We start from the raw sequence: 23401 nt of genomic DNA on the forward strand, positions 1-23401 counted from the left end.
CCCACACATATCATAGGAGAGACGTACATTGTGTTAGCCTGGGATGAGCTTGATCGCAATGGAGCTAAGTTACCAAAACGATGAAGGCGCAGGAAGAGCAGCATTACGTAATCATCCCAATTCTGTCGGCGCAAGGGTCTTGAATTTTTCCAAGCGGGTTGTGAGGGGGAATTTTGCTGGTTGTGCATCAGCGGTTTAGAACAAAAAAAAAAGGCTTGTCAGTTTGTTGTTGAGCTTTCTTCTTGCTCCTCATCTGGTCCGACGTCTTTTGCCACGATTGCTCAACACATCATATATTACTCGGCACATTATGGCAGACGTATCATCGTCAAGAGCAAGCGGGTCAAAGCGCAAAGCGCTTGCGGCTAGCGCTGCTGCAGCTTCTGGGCCTAAGAGCAAGAAATCGCGATCTGTTAGCGAGGAAGATGCATCTATACCGCTCGGGCGTGCGCTAGCGTCTACCGAGAAACGTATTCGCGATGGTGCAGTTCGATCTCTACAAGCCTATCTCTCGACGAATGGAGCACACACCATCCCCGCACTCGAACTACAGAAACTTTGGAAAGGCCTGTTCTACTGCTTTTGGATGAGCGACAAACCTCTGATTCAACAACGTCTCGCCAACGATCTGGCCCAACTCGTCCTTGTCCATCCCGCCACGTCGTCTACGACGCAGGATGGCGTGTCGGAACGTGCCATAGCAGGTTTGAAATTCTTAGAGGCGTTTTGGGACACGATTGTAGCAGAGTGGTCTGGTCTGGACAAACATAGGATCGACAAATTCTACCTTCTTGTACGACGCTTCGTCGCGGCAGGTTTCCGACTGCTTGCAGAGGAAAAGTGGCCGTCGGAAGCGGTGAAGGATTTCGGAAGAATTCTGGGAAAGTCTGAAGGTGGCGTGTTGAGTACGAATGATCCCAGAGTTCCTGACAGCTTGACGTACCATTTGTCGGATATCTACCTGGACGAGTTGGAGAAGGTCTTAGAAACACATGCCGAGTCGGAAGAAGCCAAGGAGGAGGAAGCGCAAGAGGAGGATGATCTGCCGCTGGTACCGACGTTGGAGCTGTTGATGCCGTTTGTGGATGCGTTGGCTACGGCCAAGAGTAAAGCTATGTACGATAGGATCTGGAGCAACGTCTTGGAGCCTTTGCTGGACGACACCTTGCGAGCGTCGGCACGGGACGAGGAGGACGTCGATCTCGACCTAACCTCGAATGACGAGGAAGAATCGATCGATGAGGACGCAGAGGAAGAACCAGGGGACGAAACTGCCAACGGAACTGAATTCCACTCTTTCGCAGACGAATCCACCGTCACCGCTCAAGACGACGAATCAGAACCTTCTATCCCGGACTCGTCCGACTCGGACAGCGAAGACGAAGGAGAGAATGACGTTCGATTCCCCCTGCTGCTTGCACTCTCCTCTGTACCTGCTCCGAAGATCGACGAAGATGCCAAGGACGACGATGAGCATCTTGACGATACGCACATCGACGTGGCCCTGGTACTGCGCAAAGCTATCTTCCAAGCACTATTCACCGCAGCTTCGCGCAAGGATGCGACCGAGGCCCGCCGAAGGCTCCTCTACCAGTTGTGGAGGAATGAACAGGATCGACTCAATGATCTCAACGACGGTGGCGACGAAGAACAAGAAGAAGAAGAAGAAGAAGAAGAAGAAGAAGAAGAAGAAGAAGAGGAGGAGGAGGAGGAGGAGGAGGAGGAGGAGGAGGAGGAGGAGGAGGAGGAGGAGGAGGAGGAGGAGAACGACGAGGAGGAAGAATAGCTATCTCTTACGTTTTGATTTGCATGTGCACAAGTCGATCGAGAATCACGAATCACGAATGACTACTCTTCGGTGTAAACTAGCCCGAAACGTTCGTCTTTCCGGCTGAGTAGATGAAAGAGCATCATGGGTTGAGCGTGTTGGCCAATGCGAGCTGTTTTCCCCGACCCTATTGATCGACTTGGGGCCGTTCTCTGCTCTCCTGCAGGCGACACATAACTAACATAGTTCAAGAAAAATAGTATTAAGAGGTCGGACCGGGTTCAGACTCACGTCTTGTCTATCGAGATGAACGCTAGCTGCATTCATGAGTTGGCATCAGGCAAACATACATGATCATCCATCTTCTCTCATACCACCATAGCGACTTCACTTCCAGCTAGCACTCAGCGCATGCTCCTTGAACCACTCCTTGCCCTTCTCATCATAATCCTGCTTGGTGATCGAGCTTGCCCTGAACGTCTGCGCTTCCTTGATGCTCCACTTTGCCGCACCCTTCCATGCGTCAAATCTCCTATCTTTCGCCCCGCTGACTTTGACCACCACGTTGCTCGGTTGGATCGCCCGGATGCTTGAATAGAGTCTCTGTTCGAACCCCTTGTATCCTGTATGCCTTCCGGTACAGAAGATGTTCTGCAGCATCTTCACTCTCACCTCTTCATCGAAAGAGTGCACGACGTGCGAGCAGATCTCGTCCAAGCCAGCTTGATCCAGTCCTGCAATTGAAGGTTGCCAGAGCACCTCTGGGACGCGAATACGCTCGACGTTGAGATGCAACTGATGTTGACGTTTGATGGATTCAGGATCTGTATCTGGCTTATTGGGATCCGTGGCCGAGTCGTCCTTGAGTGAGAGCGCCGGGTCGGTAGGGGCAATCGAAGACTCCTCACCTCCACCAGGTCCATTGAAAAAGGTCAACGTGAGCCGGTTCTTACGTGCTAGGCGTGCAGCATAGGTGTCATCCGGACCAAACGTGGGGTCAAGCGTGAGGAGGCGCGTTTCGATGGCGGACAGGTTGTTGTACGCTTCTTCCTCTTCCTCTGAATCATCGGCGTTCTGAATCTCTCGGTAGATAGCCCAGTCGTCATCGTTGGCGCCAAAGGTGTCTTCGTCTCCTCCACCCTTTTTGCGCTTGCGAGAGCTACCAGTGGGCGTAGCACTTCCGCTCCCCGGCGCATCCGATGCCAGGGCCGTGATGTTCTTCATCCTCTGTTGTGCAGCCAACGACTTCCGATCCGACAGCATCTCCTTCATCCGCTTTCGTTCCTTGATTCGATTGATAGCATCATCGTACTCTTTTCTCATCTTGGCAGACCACACTCGAGGGTTGTTGATTCGTTCGTCTTCATCGCGTTTGAGTGCTTCTTCTTCCAAACGTTTCTCCTCGGCTTTCTCCGCTTTGGCTCGAAGACGCGCATCGTAGCCGGCTTTCATGAGTCGCTGCTTGCGTTTCTCCTTGATGCCTTCCTCGTCCAAATCTGCATCCGATACATCGATAAGTGGGAAAGTGGGTTCTTCCTGCTTGTCATCTTCGATGAACTCTTCGCCCAGCTCCTTGGCGCGGAATCGCTTGAGCGCACCCTCGATCTTGTTGATCATCTTGTCGAGGGCCTGCTCGTTGTCGAATCCGTCATTCTCGAGACGCTTGAGGTACTCGGCTTTGCGTTCTTTGCCTTTGAACTCTTTGAGTTGCTGGTAGTACTTGAGATCGTTTTCCTTTTGCATCATTTTCTCCAAACGCATCTTGCGCGTCTGCTCGCGAAGTCGGTCGCCCGCTGCTTTGCGACGTTCGGCTTGTGCGCGCAGTTCTTCTTCGGTCTTCTGCTCCGGTAGCGCATCCTGGTAAGGGAACTGGACGATGACATCGGAACGCTCCATGGGTGTCCACGTAGAAGGGAGATACGATTTGTGAGATGCTGGCATCATAGCCATACCCTTGATGTCAGATGCATAATCGTCGGAGACGTAGCAGAGCTCCTCAAGCATATTCTGCGCTTGCCATGGTGTGACACGGGTAGGGAAGCCGGGGTACTTGAGCTGTATCAAGCGCAGGAGCAAATCGGAGGCTTGTGCACCGCCCCAAGCGAGGCGTTTCGAGTTGGTGAGGATTCCCTTGCCAGCGACAGTAGGGATGACGACCGTGCTGGAACGACCCGACGAGACAACAAGTGCGTCTTGACCGACCTCATTCTGATAAGCCGAGAAGAGGCAGTCGATACCGTAGTTAACGGAGGGCACCTGGTAAGCTTCAAACATTAGCTCGTTCATGATACCTCTGCTGTAAGCTGGGTTGCAAAGCGTTTCTGTCATGCAGATGGGATGCTGTACTCTGTCTGTGTCGATGCCAAGGTTGGAGAAGGTGTAGTCGAGGACGATTTCCATCGCATCCCAGCTGGTGACGACGTCGGTATCAAAAGGGCTACGGATGGAGCTACGTGAAAGACCGTCCGCGTAGACATCATTTCCGACCAAGAGCATGGTGAAGCTCTTTTTGCGGTCACGAACTTTCGAGATGAGGTTGTCGTAAGCGACGAAGGGCTGCTGCGAGAAGGAGGTTGGGTCAGCGGCATGCGAAAGAGCAAAGCCTGCTCTAAGCTCGCTGGAGCCATTGTCGATGATGATGGGGCAGTCCGAGTTCCAGTAGGTGGAAGAGCGGTAGGCGAGCTTTGGCACCGGTTTGGGCTTGGGAAAGTCGGCGGCGATGTGCACGGGAACATGTTCGAGGGGCTGGTAAGTCTTTGAGGATGAGGGCGCCGCAGCACCATTTGATGACAGCGGCATACGGCTATCGTTCACCGCAACAGGTGCCATGTTCACGTGGCAGAAGATACGGCCCAGACCCAAGCGTGCGTGAGCAGATGCTTATCCGAAAGTGAAATGCGCGTTGCAGCCCTCGCTCGATGAGAGTGTTGGATGAGCGTGTAGAGGCACAGGCGATGGTTGCGCGGATGAAGACCAGCTTGACAATACGAGCGGTTCAGACCACAAATCACGGCAAACCTGACGAGAAGGTGGAAAAATCCGAATTCCGTGATTGTGGTTCACGACTCAACTGTGCATACAAGCTTACAGCGTCGAAGCCGAGGCACACGAGAATACACGAGAATACGCAGCGCAAGAAACAGTCTCGGCGATGGAACAAGGAGCGGACGCTTGGAGAAATTCACTCTGGGTATCATTCGTGATTGCTAGGTCTACTGATGGCGCGTTTACGACTTAGCAACCGATGAAGCCTGGGAGGCAGCCGCAGTGCCAGCAGCTGCCGCTTTCCCTTCGGGCTGCGTCGAGCTTTCCCTTCTCTTTCGCACCTCTTCGAGCCAGATGGTGCCTTCGTTCATCTTGTCCGCCTCTTCGTTCATACGATCCAGCCAGCGCTGCAGGAGACTGGCATTGTCCTTCTTCAGATCTTGGTTTCTCGCCTCAATCTGGCTTAGCTCCAGACTGAGCGTCGCCAGCTCATCCTGCAATATTTGAATGCCCCTGTCTTTCTCTCCGACGGCATGGCCAAGGTCGTCGGCTTGGCGTTTGAGCTTTTCGTGGTCTAGCTGGAGCTTGGCCAAGATTTCAGATTGTCGACGAGCTTCCTCCTCCTTTTCGCGGTGAGATTCACTCATGAGCAAAAGGCGCTGCGCATTCTGACCTTGGTTCTTGTATAAGAGTGCGACCTCGTCACGCAAGCCAGAGAGCTGTTGCTCGAGAGAGGCGATGTATGCGAGCTGCACTGGGTTCGCTGCAGTGGTGGACGAAGGTGCACCTTTCGCTGAGCTGGAAGCGCCAGCAGTGGACGCTGATGGTACTGCGGCTGCCGCGTTCAGAAGCGCGCGGTTGCGCTGCTTGAGTAATCGAGTCTGCTCTGCAAGCTTGCGATCTGCCATACAGAAGACGAAACCCTTTGAGGTCAGTGCGTTTTGGATCACGACTTTGATACGACAGATAAGGATACTCACATTGGAGGAAAACGGCGTCATGCTGCTTCTCAAGAGCATCGCGTTCTTGCAGCCGTAGGAAAATAGTCTGGTTCCAGTTTGATGTCGTTGCCGTCTGCATGATCGCACTCGATCTGCTTGTGCGTGTTTGTGTCTTGTGCTTGCTGAGCTTGAGGCGCGCAGGGCTGCAAGAGAGCAAAGAATGACGCTGTTGATCGAGTCAAGGTCGAATGGTAGCAGCCTCTCGCATGCTTGGTCGGCTCAGGGTCCAGCTGTGGCTGGAGCATCAGGCTTGGGAATGGGAAAGAACGCTTATGTTGAATCGATGGCACAGCTTAACAGGGTTAAAAAATTGCGTGTGTCTGTGCCTGTGCGATCAGAAGCCATATCGTTAATATCGTGAATCGTGAATCGTGAATCGTGCATCGTAAATCACGAATCGTGGATGAAAGCCATGGAGCAGAAACGTGTTGCTGTGTGTCTCTCACCGCGCAGCAGGTAAAGGATCGGTGAATAACTAGTCACAGTCACAAGTTGGTGGAAAGCAAAATTTCGCAAGCATCAGTCACGAGTGCATCCACAAGGCCCCTGTCAAGCTCTCAGTCGTGAGTGTCACCACGCACGACTCACACGCCTGTTTGTGTGCACAACCACGAAAATCATGATAAAATAAATGGCTCCGTGACGCTTTCGTCTTTAGGAGGGGCTTTTGGTGCTTCGTGCCTGCGAAAATCCGGTCTAGGCGCGCTCAACACTCCACATTTTTGCTGAATTGGGATTCGGCGGTATACTGGTTGGCCAGTTGCATATTTCTTTTGTGATTCACCACTCTGTGACTGGGAACACTGCAGACGACGTCGCACCACGGGCTGGCTGACTCTGTGACTGGCTATCTTGCGTGTTGATCTCGACATATAGATCGCACAACATCCAAGATCGACACCACCATCTCGTCACGCTACGCTGCATTAGCTCAAATCCATCTCAATTCACTCGTACCGTACATATCTGTGCCTCATACACCAACGACGTCGAATCGCTCCCAAGGTTTAGCTAATAAAGCGGACCGTTGTTTTGGTCGCACGACCCACTTACTTCAACAACCATGGCTTCTCGTAAGAAGGTCCTCCTCAAGGTCATCATCCTCGGAGACTCGGGTGTCGGTAAGACATCGTTGATGAACCAATGTAAGTGTGCCTTGTTGATCTTGACATTTTCCACGCAGAGCTTGATGCGATGAGCTGACCCTTCGTTCTCGATCTGTTAACAGACGTAAACAAGCGCTTCTCGTCGGCTTACAAGGCCACCATCGGTGCCGACTTTCTCACACGCGAAGTTATGGTAGACGATCGTCTTGTCACCATGCAACTCTGGGACACCGCCGGTCAAGAACGTTTCCAGTCGCTTGGTGTGGCCTTCTACCGAGGAGCTGACTGTTGCTGTCTCTGCTACGACGTCAACAATGCAAAGTCCTTTGAAACGCTCGATTCGTGGCGAGACGAATTTCTCATCCAGGCTGCACCGCACGATCCCGAAAACTTTCCCTTCGTTGTTCTCGGCAACAAGATCGACGTTGAAGAGAGCAAACGCATGGTCTCGCAGAAACGCGCCATGACCTGGTGCCAGAGCAAGGGCAACATTCCTTACTTTGAGACCAGTGCAAAGGAAGCTATCAACGTCGAGCAGGCTTTCCAGACCATCGCACGTGCTGCGCTGCAGCAGGAGGCTGAGGCCGAGCTGTATGCTGATTATCCGGACCCGATCCGAATCGACCAGGACAACCAGCAGAGCGGATGCAATTGCTAGACGATTACGACAGCTTTCCTTCAACATCTTCACTCGCGGCGCTGGTACGAGCACTGCTCTATTGTAACCAATGCGTATTTGCGTTGTCTTGCCTATCGAACACCTCCAGTCCGCGTCCTTTTCCTTATTGATACCTCTACTTTGAAACTCATGCGACGTTGCTTCTTTCCCTCACCTCGCGGTCATCTTGCATTGCGTTCTTCTCGACGATCCGAATGTGTCGAAAGAAGCTTGAGTGGTTTGCAACCCTAAAAAGATAGATGTGAGAACGGATAGTGTTACAGATGTGTGGATATCAAGGACAGGTGGGGAAGATTATGTCTCGGTCCGCGAACGTTTGCGATCGGATTCTCGGTCAGGATTGTTGCTGCTGTGCTTTTTATCGTGGTGATGATCGCGGTCTCGATGTTTGTCGTTGCTGCGAGGCCAATCAGATCTGGAGCGGTGGCCACGATCACGATGCCTGCCAGCATCGCGGTCGCGGTCGCGGTCACGGTTACGGTCACGGTCCTGGTCCCTTGATCGATGACGATCGTCATGATCACGATCTCGGTCAGGCCTACGCTCACGGTGATGGCGGAGACCGTCGTCTTTCCGGTCCTGACGATTGTGATGGTGGCTGCGACTGCTTCCGCCGTCTCTGCGAGAGGATGAAGACAAGGACGGGGGATGCTTTCGATCTTGTTGTTCGCCTCGATAGTTGCTATGAGAGCGCGAACCCTTGGACTTGCTTCGAGCATTGTCGTCGTCGTCATCATCATCGTATCGGTGTTGCGAGTTGTGCGAGCTGGGGCCAGACGTGTCTTGGTCATGCCTCCTCGAACCTTGTTGGTGTGGGCTTCTACTTGTACCTCGCCGCATGTCCTTCTGATCGTAATCGTTCACATCATCGTTCGCCTGCTTATCACCCCAATTCCGGCTTGCTTCGCTCACCACCTTGGAGCTATTGGCACCACTACCTCCTTCGGCCTTGCCGCCTGCTTCAGGACAGTCCTTTCTCAGATGTGGCCCACCGCACCTGAAACATCCCTTCGACCCACCTTGCAGCACATCTAACCGCATCGCACCCTTACTCGTATCTTCATTCGCCAGGTGTGTCCACTTGCTCCTCCCCTTCTCACCATATCCTCTCACTTGCATCATCTTTGGCAACTTGCTGATATCTACATCCTTACTCGTCTTTTCGGTATAATCCCGCTTCAAGATATCCATATCTTGGAAGAACGAACCTTTGTGGTAGTACTTTTGCAAAAACGCCGGATTGCCCCTCTGCTCCTTCTTCTCTGCTCGGAGTTGAGCTGCTCGCTCACGACCCAGGCGTTCCTTTTCAGCTTCGGGAAGAGATTTGAAAGCATCAATCTCTTGTTGCGCTCGCTGCTTGGCGAGTATGGCTTCGTGATCGCGGCGGAGACGAGCAAGTTCGCGTTCACGCCAGGCTTGGAATTCGGCTTCCGGGTCGAGACCGTCTGTATCGTCAACATCAGTTTGATGCGTGTCTTGATATTCTTTTTCGGCGAGTTGACGCTTGATGGCTGCTGCGGCGAGGTCGTGTGCTTCTTTACGACGGACAGCCGCTTCGGCTTCGGCTTTGGCTTCGGCATCCAGTTCCAGTTGATGCTGGTCCGCTGCAGCGTCGGTGGAGATGGTTGTTCGAGCTTGTTTGGGCACAAAGATCGGCTTGAGAAGCGGTTCCGTCTTTGTCTCACTTTCCTCGCTCTCTCCTTCTGAATCCGTCTCGTATTCTGACGAATCGCTTGCTTGTGCAGTTTGCTGTTGTGCAGACGCAGCTGCTTCCGGTTTGCGAAACACTGGCTTCGCCGCGGCTTCTTCTTGATCCGTATCGGTTTCGTATTCGGAGGAATTCTCCTCCTCGCCTGCGGCTGCTGTCGTTGAGGTGGATCTAAGCCGTAAATCAAGTGTTTTACTGCTTAGGCCGATTGCATCCTTGACAATGATCCCTGCTGTGCGCCTCTGTTGACCTGCAGCGCTCGTGAAAGCTGAAGCCCCAAACGATAAATCTGTGATGCCTTCTTGGCTGGTGCCCTCGTACTTAGTGTCTTGCGCGTGACCGCCATCGGATGCATCCGAGTCAGAGTACTCGTCGAGTGTCGCTCCAGCGCCGACGGGAGCTTTACCTGGACGATATCTCGCAGCAGGCCTGGCCACTCTGGAGCCTGCTTGCGGTGGCGGTGGCGGCGGCACCATGCTTGAGCGCTGTGAGCAGATTCGTCGTCCGAAACTGCGTTGCTCGCCCGTTTTACAGTTTTAGAGAATCGAAAGGAGGGTTGGGTGTTGGTGTTTCTCCAGATTCATCGTGCATGACTGCGGAAGTCGGAAAAGACGCTCACTCCACTCAGACTCACGACTCACGACTTTCGTGTTTCGGGATTGTTTTTAAGATTTGTTATCGGACGCTACTGTAACAGAGTCAAACTATTTCCCGGTGTTCCAGTCACGAGTCACGAGGCAGACTTGCGACCCTAGACTCACGTGACTGTTGTGAGTTGAGAGTAATCATGAATCTTCGCTTTCGATGGCTCAACGGGGAAGATGCTGTCCAGCATCGCATTCCGACGATGGACACATTCTAACTGTCTAGCTGATTGTCATCTCAAGGTGCAAGACGTGAAGGTGCAGAAAACTTGTCTCCATGCCCGGCTCTGCGGAAAAGCCAAAACCAGGGTGGCAAGGTGACCTGTCGAAGTGGTCAGTGCATACAAAGTCTCGGGCTAAGCGCCATGGGGCATGCAGCCATGAGTGAGTGAAGATGATTTCTCCGTCTTGATTTCCAGGCAAAATCGTTGGTGGACCAACAGAGATGGGCCGCACGTGCATCAACGTTGTGTTGGCCATAACATTCACGATTCACGACTGTGACCACCACATCGGCATCTAGTTTCGAAGACTCAGCGTTCTCTACTTTGATTATCTGTACTGTACAGTACTGCATCTGTACAGAACGTTGGTAGTCTCGTCGCTGTTGTCGATGCGCGGCGGTTACATTACAATGTGATTTGGCAAAGGCGGTTCTGCCATGTTTCAGACCTACATTCACTTTCCGCCCAGTGAGTGCCTCTCGATGGCTTGGTTTGGTAAGATATAACGTTAGTAAAAAATTAAGTTACAAAAAAAAAACGAAAAGCCTGTCGACTCATGATTTATCGTGAATATTCACAGATTCACGATTATTCGTGATTGTGAGGCTTGTCAAAAATTCGAGACAGCACTCGGGCCTTGGTCTTCCCGATTTCGTGTTTCGTGGTTGGAAACGTGTCGGAGACTGGACTTTTGTCTCACGTCAAACGCCGCTACGCCCAGATCATGCAGCAAAGCATGGCAAGTTGTGCTCTCACGTCTTCCACCCTGCACAAATTGCGCATGCGGAAGCAACCGTCAGCGAGTGTAGGCGGCTAAGGGAAGTAACTCTGTCCTGAAGTTACTAGATTTCTTATCTAGACACTATTTCGCTAATCACGATTGGTCAGATCACTCTTTGCAACACCTAATGGTCAACTTTTGCCATGTCGCAAGCAGCCAAGAGGCGCTAGAGCCTTGCGGGTAATCAGGATTCGATGCTTAGCGCAAGCATGAGCGCCTACTTGTACGAACTCCTACTGCAGCAAAGCTAGGTACTCGGATGTCGGTGCCGGATGCATGTACGATCAATGTTCACGCTACTGCGACTGTTGTTCCAGAACCCGACACTGTGAGTCGCTTTGCGAGACAAGACCAGACGCCATGTTGTTCCTTTGCTGCCCGCCCGAAGAGTCTTGTTGCCCCTTTATTACACCTCAATTGTTCCTGTCGACCGATCCCTCCTCCCTCCTTTGCCTAAGCACCATCGAGGTGAGACGTCTGGGCGAAACAGTCGAGGTTTCAGCCATGCATCAGCCGTCCGCTGTCCATTTCAGCGTGCTGTTGCTATTGCTGCTGACGTCGGCCTGTTCTTCAGTGTACCACCTGAACTAGGGCAGGACGGCTTCCACTCGACCAGCGCGGCGTCTCGACTGTACCCAAGAATCATCACCATGTTTGTTACCGCTGCGAAACTCCGCTGAAATATAAGAAGTAGATTGTGAATTTGGTGTTGCTATCGGCATCGTCAAACCTTTCCTTTTGACCACCATACCGTTACAGCCTTCTCCGTGCCTGCTTGAACTTGCTCAAAGTCTACAACAATCCGCCTCGTCGAGGTCGGTACCTCTCCCTGTCGTTACTGGGCTAGAATCTGCCAGAATATCACCGCCGGCACGACGATAAATATCACTCCCTACATAGGTAAAGCCTACCATCATCGACGACAAGATGGCGAATCTTGCATCACACATGACGCCCGAGATGGATGACGCACCTGCATTCGTATCCCAGCCCGCGCAGGCAGAAGAGGAAACATTCGAAGAGATCACCGGCCTCTCGACCAAAATCTACCATCACCTTGGTGTCGATACGCCATTCGACCCGCAACACCGCCTCGTCACATCCTACATCTTACCCGTGCCAGCACTCGCGATATTTCGCGTCATCGTAGCCATCTACATGCTTGTCACTGCTTTGGGCACTGCGGTCGCCGAAGGCATCGGTACGGTCACCTACTTCACCAGTCTCAGCTTTTGGGGTGACACGAGCTATTTCGTCATGTCGGCTGTCCACACGTGCTCCTTTTGGTATGCACTTCAACGATGGAAGAAGGCGAGCGTACAGCCGGGCAACGGTCGGATCGAGATGGTCGAAAAGGCCTATCCGCTCAATGGCGTCGGTCGGATCGAGATCGCACGCCACAAGGCGGGTATCGATGCATTTGGCACGCAGCTTCACCAAGATATTGAAAGCGAGATGGCCTACCATAGAGGCTCTGAATTCGAGATCGGATCGAGATACCCTCGTTCTCTGCTCAGTCGCTCCTTTTCTCGTCCACTTCAGGTGTGCCACACTCTCCTCGTTTCGACCATCTCGTCGTTCCCGCTGATGGTCACAGTCATTTTTTGGTCGGTGCTAAGCGGTCCCACCTCTCTCGCTGATCCTTACTCTATCTTTGCTAACATCGGCAAGCACACGCTCAACTACGTGCTTACCATGGTCGACCTCGTTATCCTCTCGCGCACACCCTTGCGTCCCTGGTGGCACCTCGTATTCCTCATCATCTTGCTCGCTCTTTATCTCGGTATTGTCAAAATTACCTACGACCGCTTCCACGTCTGGGTGTACGGCTTTTTCAACGTGCAGCAATTCGGCGTGCCGCTCGTGGTTATGTTCAGCTTGCTGCTCGGTGTTTTCGTAGTAGCCTCGTTCTGCGTGAGCCAAGGGCTGATCTTGCTTCGCGAGTTTGTCGCGGCTCGAGTGCAAAAGAGCGGTCAATGGGGTAGCGCCAAAGCTGTTGGTGTGCCAGACGACGCTTGCATCCCTACGATGCGCGGTCCTGGACCACTGGGTGGCGGTGGAAGACGCACGAAAGCAGGTCACGATGTGATCCACCTCCGCGGTCGATTCCCTTGCAACGCACTTACTGGCCGAAGATCCAGCGGCATCGTAGTCGACGATATCCACATCCACGCGCTTTCAGCACTAGGCGGTTCAGAATCCAACGTCGACGAAGCGACCAAGTCGGTTGCACTCGACCGCTTCCAGCCCCGCTCAATCCGCTTTGCTGGCGACGTAGATAACACCCACATTTATAGATCCGCAAGCATCACCGACGTGCCGAACCCAGACGCCGGCTCGAGCCAAGCCCAATTCCTTCGCCCTGTCGCATGGCAGCATCCAGTTTAACAGTCGTCGATCCTTTTTTCTCGTCATCTCCGTGATTCACATTCACGATTCACACGATACAACTTGGCAGCTTGCTATTTAAAGTCGTGATTGCATGATGATTGCACGATTTCCCCTCACCATGTCAAGCGCAAACACATTCACGATTCACGATTCGTTGTTGTTGATACATATGTGTAAATTAAACCATCTATCGTATGTCTCGGCGTTTCCGTTCCACGTGTGCCTGCGCTTCGTGCCGTTGTAAGAAGCCGCTTGCAATTGCACAGCTGCGGTACACAGTTGCGGACGCGGACATCTCGCGCTATGTGGGCCCAGCGTGCTGCCAGCATCAGAGCGAGCGCAAGAACCCATCCAGCGCATCAAAGAACAGCGGCGTTCGTCTCAAGTGGTCGTCATCACCTAACAAGATATTTTTGTACACCTGTAACGCCGTTCCCTCGCCGACCCCGCCCAAGTGCGCATCCAATTTGTCGTTTTGATCCAACTCGGTGCTAGCCACCTCGCCATCTTCGTTCTTGATCCTAGGACCATCCCTCAAAGTCACCGCTTTTCTCTCGAATGCATCCAAAAGAATCTCCTCCACCAATTGTCGCATGCCCTTTGTCCACGGTGGAATCTTTCCTAAGCGGTTGGGTGCTGCTTCTGCAGCGTGGGTCCACATGAGCAACAACGACGTTTTGGCGAGTCTTCTGGCTTCATTGTACTCCGCAGAGCAATTCGTGTAGTTAGACTGCGCGAGATAGTGCAAGTGAAGTGCAAGAAGCAGTGTAGCGTCGACCTTAACAAGGGTTATGAGCGGTGAGAAGATTGATAGGTCGACATCAGAGATGGCCAGGATTCGTTGTATCGACAAAAGCGCTTCTCGGCAAGAGGCGACCAACGCTTGCTTACCGGCAAAAGAGTGTTTTTGTAAGCGGTACAAGTGGGGTCGAAGCAGTCGAATTCGTGTCCAGTGATAGATCACCAGTGCGAAATTATGCAGCATGCATCGACTTTCGCCCGCCAGCTCTCGCATGCGTAAAAGGTGGGTCTGAGCGATGTCGTTCCATCCGTCCAGGATGTCGAGCAGATGTATGTCATCATCTGCTTGATTGACGGAAGGTGTCGGATGCGATTGCAAAACCCGCAATGCTTCCGCCAAGAACTGGAAGAAGTGGACGGAAACGCTGCTCAATCCGGCGCCCACCGGAAGAGCTATCGCTTCGCCATCGGGCAAATACGCTTCGTCTATGCCACACAGTTTCGACGTCCAGCTCGAATCATCCAAGCGCTCAGCCAGCGGGTACGGTGGCGTGGCGAACGAAAGATGCCATGTCAGGGAAACCCAGAGCATTCGAGCTGCTTCTCGAACTAGATGCGTCCGATCGGGGATGTTGGTTTGGATCAGCTCTCGTCGTTGAATCGAACTAGGGTGGCAGAGCGAGGAGAGTAGAGCCTGTTCTTCGGCGATGGCAAAGATCTCACCACCTTCGAAGTGCGCTTTACGCATGGCAGTGACGGCGCCGGTCCGGATGGTAACGTCATCGGGCTCCGAGGTGGTAGACCAGCGTTTGGCGTCGGTTTGGGCAGAAGAAAGCTGGTGCATGCTGATAGCTGTTGCGCTTTGGTAGCACTACATCGCCGTTGGAGCAAAGAGGGAAAGCATATCGAGGTCAGTACTATTGGAGGCGATTTCAGAGCGTATCGATTCTCGTTCTTACACTTTGAAGATGGTGCGAGGCAAACTTTGAGCGTCCTCGTCTGAGCTCGTAGAGGTAAAACAGAAACTCTGCGCAGACAGTATTGAGATTTGGCTCGTGTCGAAAATCGCTCATTGCGAGGAGCGCTTGGCAAGTAGCGTGCCATCTGTCGGTCATTTCTGGTACCTGTTCTGCGGTCAAAGCAATGCCTTCGCTGATGATCTCGTCGACGTGTTTGCAGTCGATCGCCGATACCATAAGTTCAAAGAGCAGCGCCAAAAAGGTAAGATCGACATCTGGCTCTTCGACCTGGCCCGTCCTCCAGTCGGAGATATCTCCGCGGAGATTGATGAGCTGCACACGGATCAGACGCCAACTGATACCGAGTGGCGATTTTGTCTCGAAGGTTCGCAGACTGTCGAGCAGCACATTGACGACATGGTCGTTAGGTAGCAAACCAAGGACGAGCTTCGTTCGATCGTGTGTCGGTTCGCAAGCGAATGGGAACAGATTACCTGCTAGTAGAGAGCTGATTGCATCGTCAGAGCCTTCACCGGTAGCATCACTGTTGGTATTTGCCGCATTGCTCGCTAGCAGGTTACCAGCTAGGCTTGGATCTCCTGCTGCAACAGCTGCTGCGGCTGCGGCTGCCGCCTGATTGCTGTTCAGCTGATCTACATTGAGAGGCCCAGCTGCGCCATATGCGGCAGAAAGCCCACCATTAGCAGCTTGACCATGTCGCATTTGCCGCGCCAAACGGTCAAGTACGGCGCGGGCTTGTGGACTTTGCAAGTTCAAATGGCCAGCGGCTGAAGTGCTTGGTTGCAAAGCAATGCCATAAACCTCCTTTGCAACTTCGTTTGCGAGATAGTCCGGACCCAAGTAGTGCTGTAAGGTCTCTGCGTCAGCCTCATCTTCGTAGACGCAGTTGTCGGTGACGAGACGTCGACGCTGACAAGGCCCACACTCAGGTCGGACCTTGTCGCATTTCACTTTGCGTGCTTTGCATTGGAGACAGGTGTTGACTTTGCGTCTCTTGTTGGCTTGTTTGTCGTCGTCAATTGGACGAGGGTGGTGAAGAGACGACATGGCTAAACGACAGACTCAGTTGGATGCTACTCAGCACGATCAAGTTCGATGATCGAGTTTTGCAAATCGTCGCGTCTACCTGTTTGGAACTACAGCCAGTCTCTGATCGCGAACGGAGGGCGAGATCGTGTATACCGGTGTGCTGTTTGGCGACGTCGGGGATCGTCTGTAAAATTGCAGGAGCGTCGAGCAGCGAAGCAGTGAAGCAGCTAGGCTGTGATCACAGCCCAGCCGCTGCGTTGTTCCTCACGCGTCTCTTGACGAGGACACAATTGGTCGTGAGGGAGGACCGACGGACGGATGGATGAACGGATGGCACCCAACCCTCGCTTAGAATGGCCGGTTGGCTGCGCTGATTCGGATGCTGCGTTGTAGAGCAGGGGCGGACCGCTTTTTTTCCCCCTGGATGGGAAATCAGATGAATCGGCCGATGTTGTTCGGCCGGCGTTGGTGGCCTTGACGAACAAGCGGTATGGCTAAAACGTTTCTCTATTCGGCCAAGTCGTGAGTGCTGGGACGTATGACCATCAAGGTACTCAAACGTGAATTTTACCCTTTGCGATTTACGATTCACAATTTTTTTTTTGATTTTTTTTTTTTGGCCTTGTGCCATGTGGAGCACATCCAAGACGCGACGCGAACCGAACCGAACCGGGGATCAAATTTCGAGAACGCCAACGCTGTTCTCGTACGAATACGTACGATTGTGATAGGTTTAGGAGCTCGACCTAACATGTGCGTTTGGTTTGAACCGCACGCTGTACGATCAAACGTGAGAGAGTCACAGAGTGTCGTTTGTCAATCAAGGATTAGCCCAACACCGACATCAGCCAGTCGTTCATAATTCAAGGCCAAGGCCAGGCCAGGACACCCTTCGATCCGTTCTTATGCAGACAAGTCAGAATCTCTATGGCTCGATGTCTGGGTGCCATCTGTGTCGCTGATCATTCAGCTAGGTCCGACTCGTCTTGGTTCATCTTGTTCGGGGCTTGAACTGCCTCGCTTACGACTGCATGCTTGGCGGTTGAACCTGTAATGTTTCTCGGTTGTCCAGATTTGGACGGAACGACGGCGATGTCGGTAATCACGAATGTGAGTCTAAGGCCCCACAAATTCGGTCCTAGAGCAACCAGAAAGGACCGGCCGCCAGCAGGCTAGCAGATGTGCTGATAAAAGCCCACCAATTCCTCCTTCATTGGAACGCTACCCGGCATCGCTCGAATCGCACATATACTGCAACTGCTGAGTGTCGTCTACCACTTTAATGACAGTCTTGGTAATAATATGAAGGGCCAAGGTGCGGCGCACAAAGGGTCCAGGCCCTGAACTTTTCTTCTTGTTAACTTACTCAACGGGGAAAAGACCGGTGATCATTCTGGGTAATGACTGAACGGATCGCTTCTTGTTCCTCGCTTGTACCAGGTTGTCAAACGTGTCAAGTAACTTGGTTTGTTGAGATGTTCCGAACTTGGTTGCAGCAGACACTTTGGGGTGAGATGACCGCATTCTGAATGTTGACAGCCCAATCATAAATGGCAACAAGGCGTTCAAACGTGGAGCCATATGTTCACTAGCCTAGACTTGGCAAGCTACAAGTACCGATAGTCAACTAAACCTTATTGGATACCTCCGTGCATGCTGTGCATGTCACATCTGTTCTATTAATAACTGCCTTCTCCCGTACAAGTGATCGTGGTCGCGCACGTGGACCACACAAAGGTACTGAGAGTGATCGACAGCCGGTCGCCTGCCTTGCAACGTCCAGGCTCAGGCGGGTCGACAAAGTCTATGCATGAAACATGTGTTCGGAAACGGGTCTGCCCGGGTTGGATGTCGGGCTTGAGGCGTTATCGCTGCTGGTCGTGGGGGAAGTCTGTTAGGCTTGACTTGTGAGCGCATGCGCGCGTTTTGTAAGGAGAAAGAAGTGGTTGAGTTTCGATATGGCGCGACAGACATTCACGATGGTTCGCAGGTGAGGTTGAGCTAGAATTTTGGCTCGACTGAGCCGGCTGGAAATTGCGTTCTAACTTAGCAGTTTAGAGAACCAGTTCCATGTTCCGAGCCGCCGTGTATGCTGGTTTCCGATAGTATCCAGACCGGTGCGGCACAATGTGAAAGCATCTGGTTTGAAAGAGTGTTCAAACTCCGCCACGGCAGCGTCTAATATTTACAAGCGAGCTTTGATGGCCAAATTTTGGGTGCTGCTAGTCAGTCTTCAGTAAGAGGTTCCGAGGAGGTGGAACAAATACGTTTCAGGTGCCGACTCGTCGTTGCTGCTGCGAATGACACGTTTATGCAGGCTCTGAGGTGGAACAGAGAGACATGAAGGCGAAGGTGCTATACGAGCTTGGGATGAATCACGAATCTGCGTTGGTAGCCCTTAACCGCTCAAGGTCACTCACGCAAGACAATTCACGATTCGAATTCGTCGAAGTTGGTCTTGGTGACAAAATTGGTGACTTTTTCGCAAGGATTTGGGAAAATCACAGAATAGACAGGAAAAGTAAAGTCAAGCAAGGAGGGTTGTAGGAATTGCAGGGACTTGAACGAGCTTGCCGAGCTGAGTCTGGAGTCGTGTTTCATGGCACTGGTTTTGTTTGCACAAATTGCACAATTGTAAACCAACAAGCAGGTACCGATCGATCGGTAATAGCACGCTTTGCATGTTCGGGCCGTCGTTCAACATAAAGCATCGGAGCGCATATCGCCATTCGTAAATGTTGGCAACGACGCCGGTATCGCCGATTTCAAGTCGCCGCGGAGCAGAGATAGCGGAACACGAGGTATAACGGAATCTACTTACACCGGCTAACCCTGCCTGGGATGGTTCAAGGTATCGTTCATCATGACTTCAGGAAAGACCTCACGCAGGTCAGGCTCCTTGTCGCATAGGTTCGGAGCCTGTCCGATGGCCTTCGTTACGATTGGTCGTGGCTGGCATCGGCCATTCAATCAACGGAGTCGTGCCACGTCAGGCGGCGACCTGCAGCTTAAGGATCACTGGCGCGCGAACGATGCAAGGGAAAACAAAGACAAGCATCCAGTTTCCAGAATTCAGCATTTAGCATCCAGCAGCCAGCAGCCAGCACGAAGGGTTAAGAAACCAGTCAAGTCACTTTGTCACGACTGTAGAGTAGGTTGATAATTAACCATGCTCAAACTTCGGACGACACGGAAGATTCCCAACATCCGCTTTTCATCATAGACATCGACATCAAAGTGGAAATCTGCTTCGTCAACCCACCTGACAGTGCTCTCTTGGACATTTTGTGGGAACTTGACAAGTGTCTGTTTTAGCGATAGGGCGTGACGGATGGAACTTGAATTGAGGTGCCCTGCCCTGCCCTGCCCTGCCCTGCCCCTCTTCTCATTTTGAGCCAATTTGTGATCAAATGGCCGACGGCTGTTCCGGGGACGATGGAGCGACTGTCGTCTCACCAACTCCGAAGTACCAGTTGTATGGCCGGCTAAGAGCGACGAGATGGGCATTTTTATCTTGTTTTGTGCAATTTTTGTTATTATTATTAATAATTTGGTTTCGTTTTCCATCCTGGCCTCTCGCCTTGATGACCCATAAAGTTGTAGATTTTTGTGGAACGCCTTTGCACAGAATCCCGTTCTATCCGATCGCGCTGCACCCAACGGTCGCAACCGAGGCCTGTGTTCCCCTTTGACACAACGAGACTCGTAGATCCACACTTTAAACCTTGCTGCTGTTTTTAGCTTTCATCTTGTACACGAGTTCTCCATCGCCTGCCCGTTCTGCTCTGCTCTGCTCTGCTCTGCCGATTCCGTAGAGTCGGTCCCATTTTATTATCTTATTATTATTATTAGTGCAGTCTAATGCATTTTCAACTAAGGGTTGGGATGTGCCTGTGCGCTAACCTACAATGGCAAAACGTTTTTGCTGGTGGTGTTAGCTCTCTTTCTGTGCTGATAACAGCATCGCACTTCTGCGGCTCTCGATTTCTTGAGGCCAACACCCAAGATTGGTGGGTTGCAATTCTTGAATGTTTGGTAAAGTCAGTCAGTACCATTCACGATTCACTTTTAGGCTTGTAAAATGCGAAACGTTGACGGTTGTCGAGAGAGGATACCAATGCCTAAATTTCACCTGACTGTTCCGTCTCGCTTGCCGCTCGGTTGCTTTGGCTCCTTCACGTGTGACAGCACTCTGTACAGTAATGTACAGTTGCCGTAAAACACAGTGACAAGTAGCAGCAGCCTTGCCTTGCTTTGCCATTCATGGTTTGGTCCTCGTGTCTCGTGTCTCGTGTCTCGCTGTTGAGCGTGTAGCGTCTCAGGTCTTAGCCTCTTGTCGCATGTGTCATGTACTACGCAATTCTCGCCTCGCTCGCTGCTGTCCTGTCCACCTTCCCCGTTTCCGACTCCGTCTAAGCCGCTCGCTCAATATCCATTATTTTTGGTCTATTCTATCTGTCACTTGACGCTTGGTTTTCCAGAGCCTCGTTACCGTCTCACGTCTGGATCGACTTTTCGCTTTTCCGCGTTGCTGATCTGACCGCCTCTGGATTATTCGCGATTGATGATGGACGATTGAATGCTGCCTCTTCTGACCCATCGTCTGTCGCTGGGCAACCAAGCTCTCTATCGCGCTTCTAGGTGCCTGGTCCGCATTCACGATTTTCCACCGTCTCGCTCTTCTCCTCTTTCCCATCTCCCATCTCCCCTCTCCCCTCTCCCCTCTTTCCTGTCAAGCCTCTCTTCTTCTCTCCTCTCATCCTCCCGACCAAAAGACCCGTTCTTTTCTGCTAGTCTCTGTCCTTTTTTCTTTTGTTCCGCCTGATCTGGGTGGGCCTCGTCCTCGCCGGTCTCGTCATCAGTCCGACTGACCGACCGACAGACCGACCAACCAACGCAATCTGTCTCACTCCGTGTGTCCCCTAGCTCGTCCGACTCTCCCGCTGTCAACAAGCTGCTGCTGCTTCCTTCCTCTTCCGCTGCATGCAACATCCCTTACGATACATAGACCTACACCCGCCTAAGCTTCTTCTCATTTAATCCATCCGGAGTCCTGTCTTGGTCGACTTCCCGTCTACGCTTCTCAACGCTCCGATATCAGCTAACAGCTCTCCTATAATTGTCGACGTCTTGGCTATCCGCTTGCAGCAAGAATCTCTCTCGATCGTTCTACTCGACATCCGCTTTGCGCGCATTGCGTACTCCCACACTTATACGTCCAGCTCTTCTGATCTGATACTCCCGGTCATCCGCCTCACTCAGCCTCGTTTGTCACACCACCCCTATCTCTGTCTTCTATCACCGCCAACTAGGATCGCACAGTTCTGCACAAAGTTCTCAAACTCGGTGTCGTTCCACATCTTCACATCTTGCATCCCTATCCGCTCCCCACGCCAACTACAGCCACTATTTCTTGAGCGATTAGCCCATCATCTCTTTGGACGAACATACACGACTTCGACTAGAGAGATCTCCCTTCAGCTTCTCTGCCTCCTCTCGCCATGTCTGCTTCATACCCACTCATCAACTCTCCCCGCTCCGCTGTTGGTCGCCATCCCGAGATGCCTTACATGCCTCGTCCCAAACGCCCCGACTCTGCCCAACACGATTTTCCAGGCGCACGCAGTCTCCTCGACCCTGCATCCAGATTCCAGGATATCAGCGATGAGCCTACATTCATCCCCACCTCGCTCGGCGAACATCTGTTGGAGCGTACCTATCTTGAAGATGTCGTACGTCCTCTCGTCCGTGCTCTCGTCAAGGCTCGTATGACGCACGGCATCAATGGTGAAGGCGCTTCGGAAAACTCGCAGGCGTATGTCGATCTCGAAAAACTTCGCCGCGAACTCGAACGATCCACTCAGCGCGCTCGTCATGCCGAACAAGAACGTGATGACCTCGCCCGTCGTCTCGATCTCGCAGGTGTCCCTGAGATTTCACGCGAACGAGCTGAGCGTCAACCCGAACATTTTGGGCCTAGCGACCTCACCTCGAGCTCATCCAGAAGCCAAGCCGTGGCGCTCAAACGTTCTCGTCACAGCGATTACGAACAACGCTCCTCTGCGCCGATCACAAACACTGTTTCGGTCAAGGTAGTGCACAGCGATGGGCCCGCCGCCTCGATGAAGGTTTCTTCCGATGCTTCGCAAAACATGCCGCTCGACATGGTTCAGAGAAACCACCCTCTGATGACCACCGAGCAAATGTCTCCACCGCCTTCTCTGGCTTATGGCCATTCGGGCCCTCCTCGACATCAAGCTTTTGTCGAAATGCACCCTGATTCGCACGAGGCCGATCCGCGCCCACTGGCTCGTATGCAGCAGATTTCCGGCTCGGCACTCGAAGCCGACTATGCGTATCCCGACGAGCGAGCACCAGACCGTTACGGTATGCCGCCCGCTCAGTCAGCGCACCGTCCGCCTATCTCGCGCTTCAGTGGGATGGGCGGTGTCAGATCGCCTCCAAGCAGCAGCGCCTATCTTACATCCAGCAGTGAGCGTTCGTCGGTGCCCACTTTGACCACCTATCCTTCCACATCGTCCTCTGGCTCGTTTGCAGCAGCGCACTATTCTGGCGTCCACCCGTACGACCACGAACCTGCCGACGAGATGGAGCGTTCTCGCAAGATGGCACGTACGCGCCCAGGAGAACCAATGGACCACCTGGCGCCCGGACGTCCCCTTGGCGGCGGCGGTACTCCACTGTCGAACAACTACATTGTTACACCATCCTCCGAGTCGACGAACTATCCCGTACGCAAACTCGCCTCGACCAAGAACCGCACCTGTTCCAACTGTGCAGCTCCTCACGATGCCAAGTTCCGACGTGGCCCCAATGGTCCCGGTACGCTTTGTGACCGATGCGGATCGCGATGGAAAAAGTTCAAAGAGCAAGAATCCGCGGGCAAGCGTGAGTCTCAACAGCCACACGATCTCGGCGGTGTCTCTGCTTCTGCCGCTGCTGGTGTGGCTGCGGCATCCGCCAATGCTAGATTGAGTTCAAACAGTGCCAGCTCTCAATCGCCCATGGAACCAGGAACAGTCCGAGCGGACGAATCCAGCGGTGCCAATGGAAACGGAAGGCGCAGTTCTGCGCTGGTCTCTCCAAATCAAGAAGTTGGCAATTCCACCGCTCCAGTAGAGACTACCAGTAACAGCCAGCTGGCAAGGGAAAGGAGTGCGAGCGTTGATCAGCTCATGGATGAGTAAAGCATCAAGAACAAATCCAATTGTATAGCCGACACCGCTCTCCCAGTAGCCGATGACGAGTCTGGCGCAAGCACCATCAACTCGTCACCCGATGCATCGAGAGGCGTGATCGGCGCACTTGGTCGAAAATGGGGTGTGACCTTTGCCGTGTGCACC

General features: G+C 52.7%; 9 protein-coding genes across 9 annotated transcripts; 4 read left to right on the plus strand and 5 right to left on the minus strand.

The window, feature by feature from the left end:
- Positions 1-310: 310 nt before the first annotated feature.
- UMAG_05509 (uncharacterized protein) lies at positions 311-1786 on the plus strand (the record flags this gene model as incomplete). The annotated part of the gene is made up of 1 exon (XM_011393531.1): positions 311-1786. One exon carries the CDS (start codon positions 311-313, stop codon positions 1784-1786), a length of 1476 nt encoding a protein of 491 aa, XP_011391833.1.
- Positions 1787-2155: 369 nt separating this feature from the next.
- Positions 2156-4597, minus strand: UMAG_10347 (uncharacterized protein; the record flags this gene model as incomplete). Its single annotated transcript, XM_011393612.1, has 1 exon — positions 2156-4597. One exon carries the CDS (start codon positions 4595-4597, stop codon positions 2156-2158), a length of 2442 nt encoding a protein of 813 aa, XP_011391914.1.
- Positions 4598-4995: 398 nt separating this feature from the next.
- Positions 4996-5833, minus strand: UMAG_10348 (uncharacterized protein; the record flags this gene model as incomplete). The annotated part of the gene is made up of 2 exons (XM_011393613.1): positions 4996-5654; positions 5734-5833. The coding sequence occupies 2 exons, from the start codon at positions 5831-5833 to the stop codon at positions 4996-4998; spliced, it is 759 nt and encodes a 252-aa protein (XP_011391915.1).
- A 984-nt stretch (positions 5834-6817) lies between these two features.
- On the plus strand, positions 6818-7518 carry UMAG_05511 (putative Rab family GTPase YPT7; the record flags this gene model as incomplete). The annotated part of the gene is made up of 2 exons (XM_011393532.1): positions 6818-6899; positions 6983-7518. The coding sequence occupies 2 exons, from the start codon at positions 6818-6820 to the stop codon at positions 7516-7518; spliced, it is 618 nt and encodes a 205-aa protein (XP_011391834.1).
- Positions 7519-7833: 315 nt separating this feature from the next.
- UMAG_05512 (uncharacterized protein) lies at positions 7834-9723 on the minus strand (the record flags this gene model as incomplete). Its single annotated transcript, XM_011393533.1, has 1 exon — positions 7834-9723. The coding sequence occupies one exon, from the start codon at positions 9721-9723 to the stop codon at positions 7834-7836; it is 1890 nt and encodes a 629-aa protein (XP_011391835.1).
- Positions 9724-11823: 2100 nt separating this feature from the next.
- Positions 11824-13284, plus strand: UMAG_05514 (uncharacterized protein; the record flags this gene model as incomplete). Its single annotated transcript, XM_011393534.1, has 1 exon — positions 11824-13284. The coding sequence occupies one exon, from the start codon at positions 11824-11826 to the stop codon at positions 13282-13284; it is 1461 nt and encodes a 486-aa protein (XP_011391836.1).
- A 331-nt stretch (positions 13285-13615) lies between these two features.
- UMAG_05515 (uncharacterized protein) lies at positions 13616-16055 on the minus strand (the record flags this gene model as incomplete). The annotated part of the gene is made up of 2 exons (XM_011393535.1): positions 13616-14899; positions 14988-16055. The coding sequence occupies 2 exons, from the start codon at positions 16053-16055 to the stop codon at positions 13616-13618; spliced, it is 2352 nt and encodes a 783-aa protein (XP_011391837.1).
- A 3120-nt stretch (positions 16056-19175) lies between these two features.
- On the minus strand, positions 19176-19544 carry UMAG_05517 (uncharacterized protein; the record flags this gene model as incomplete). The annotated part of the gene is made up of 1 exon (XM_011393536.1): positions 19176-19544. One exon carries the CDS (start codon positions 19542-19544, stop codon positions 19176-19178), a length of 369 nt encoding a protein of 122 aa, XP_011391838.1.
- Positions 19545-21538: 1994 nt separating this feature from the next.
- On the plus strand, positions 21539-23245 carry UMAG_05518 (uncharacterized protein; the record flags this gene model as incomplete). The annotated part of the gene is made up of 1 exon (XM_011393537.1): positions 21539-23245. One exon carries the CDS (start codon positions 21539-21541, stop codon positions 23243-23245), a length of 1707 nt encoding a protein of 568 aa, XP_011391839.1.
- Positions 23246-23401: the final 156 nt, after the last annotated feature.

The sequence above is a fragment of the Mycosarcoma maydis genome, chromosome 18 (genome assembly GCF_000328475.2).
Source record: "Mycosarcoma maydis chromosome 18, whole genome shotgun sequence".
In the NCBI taxonomy this organism is placed as follows: Eukaryota; Fungi; Basidiomycota; class Ustilaginomycetes; order Ustilaginales; genus Mycosarcoma; species Mycosarcoma maydis.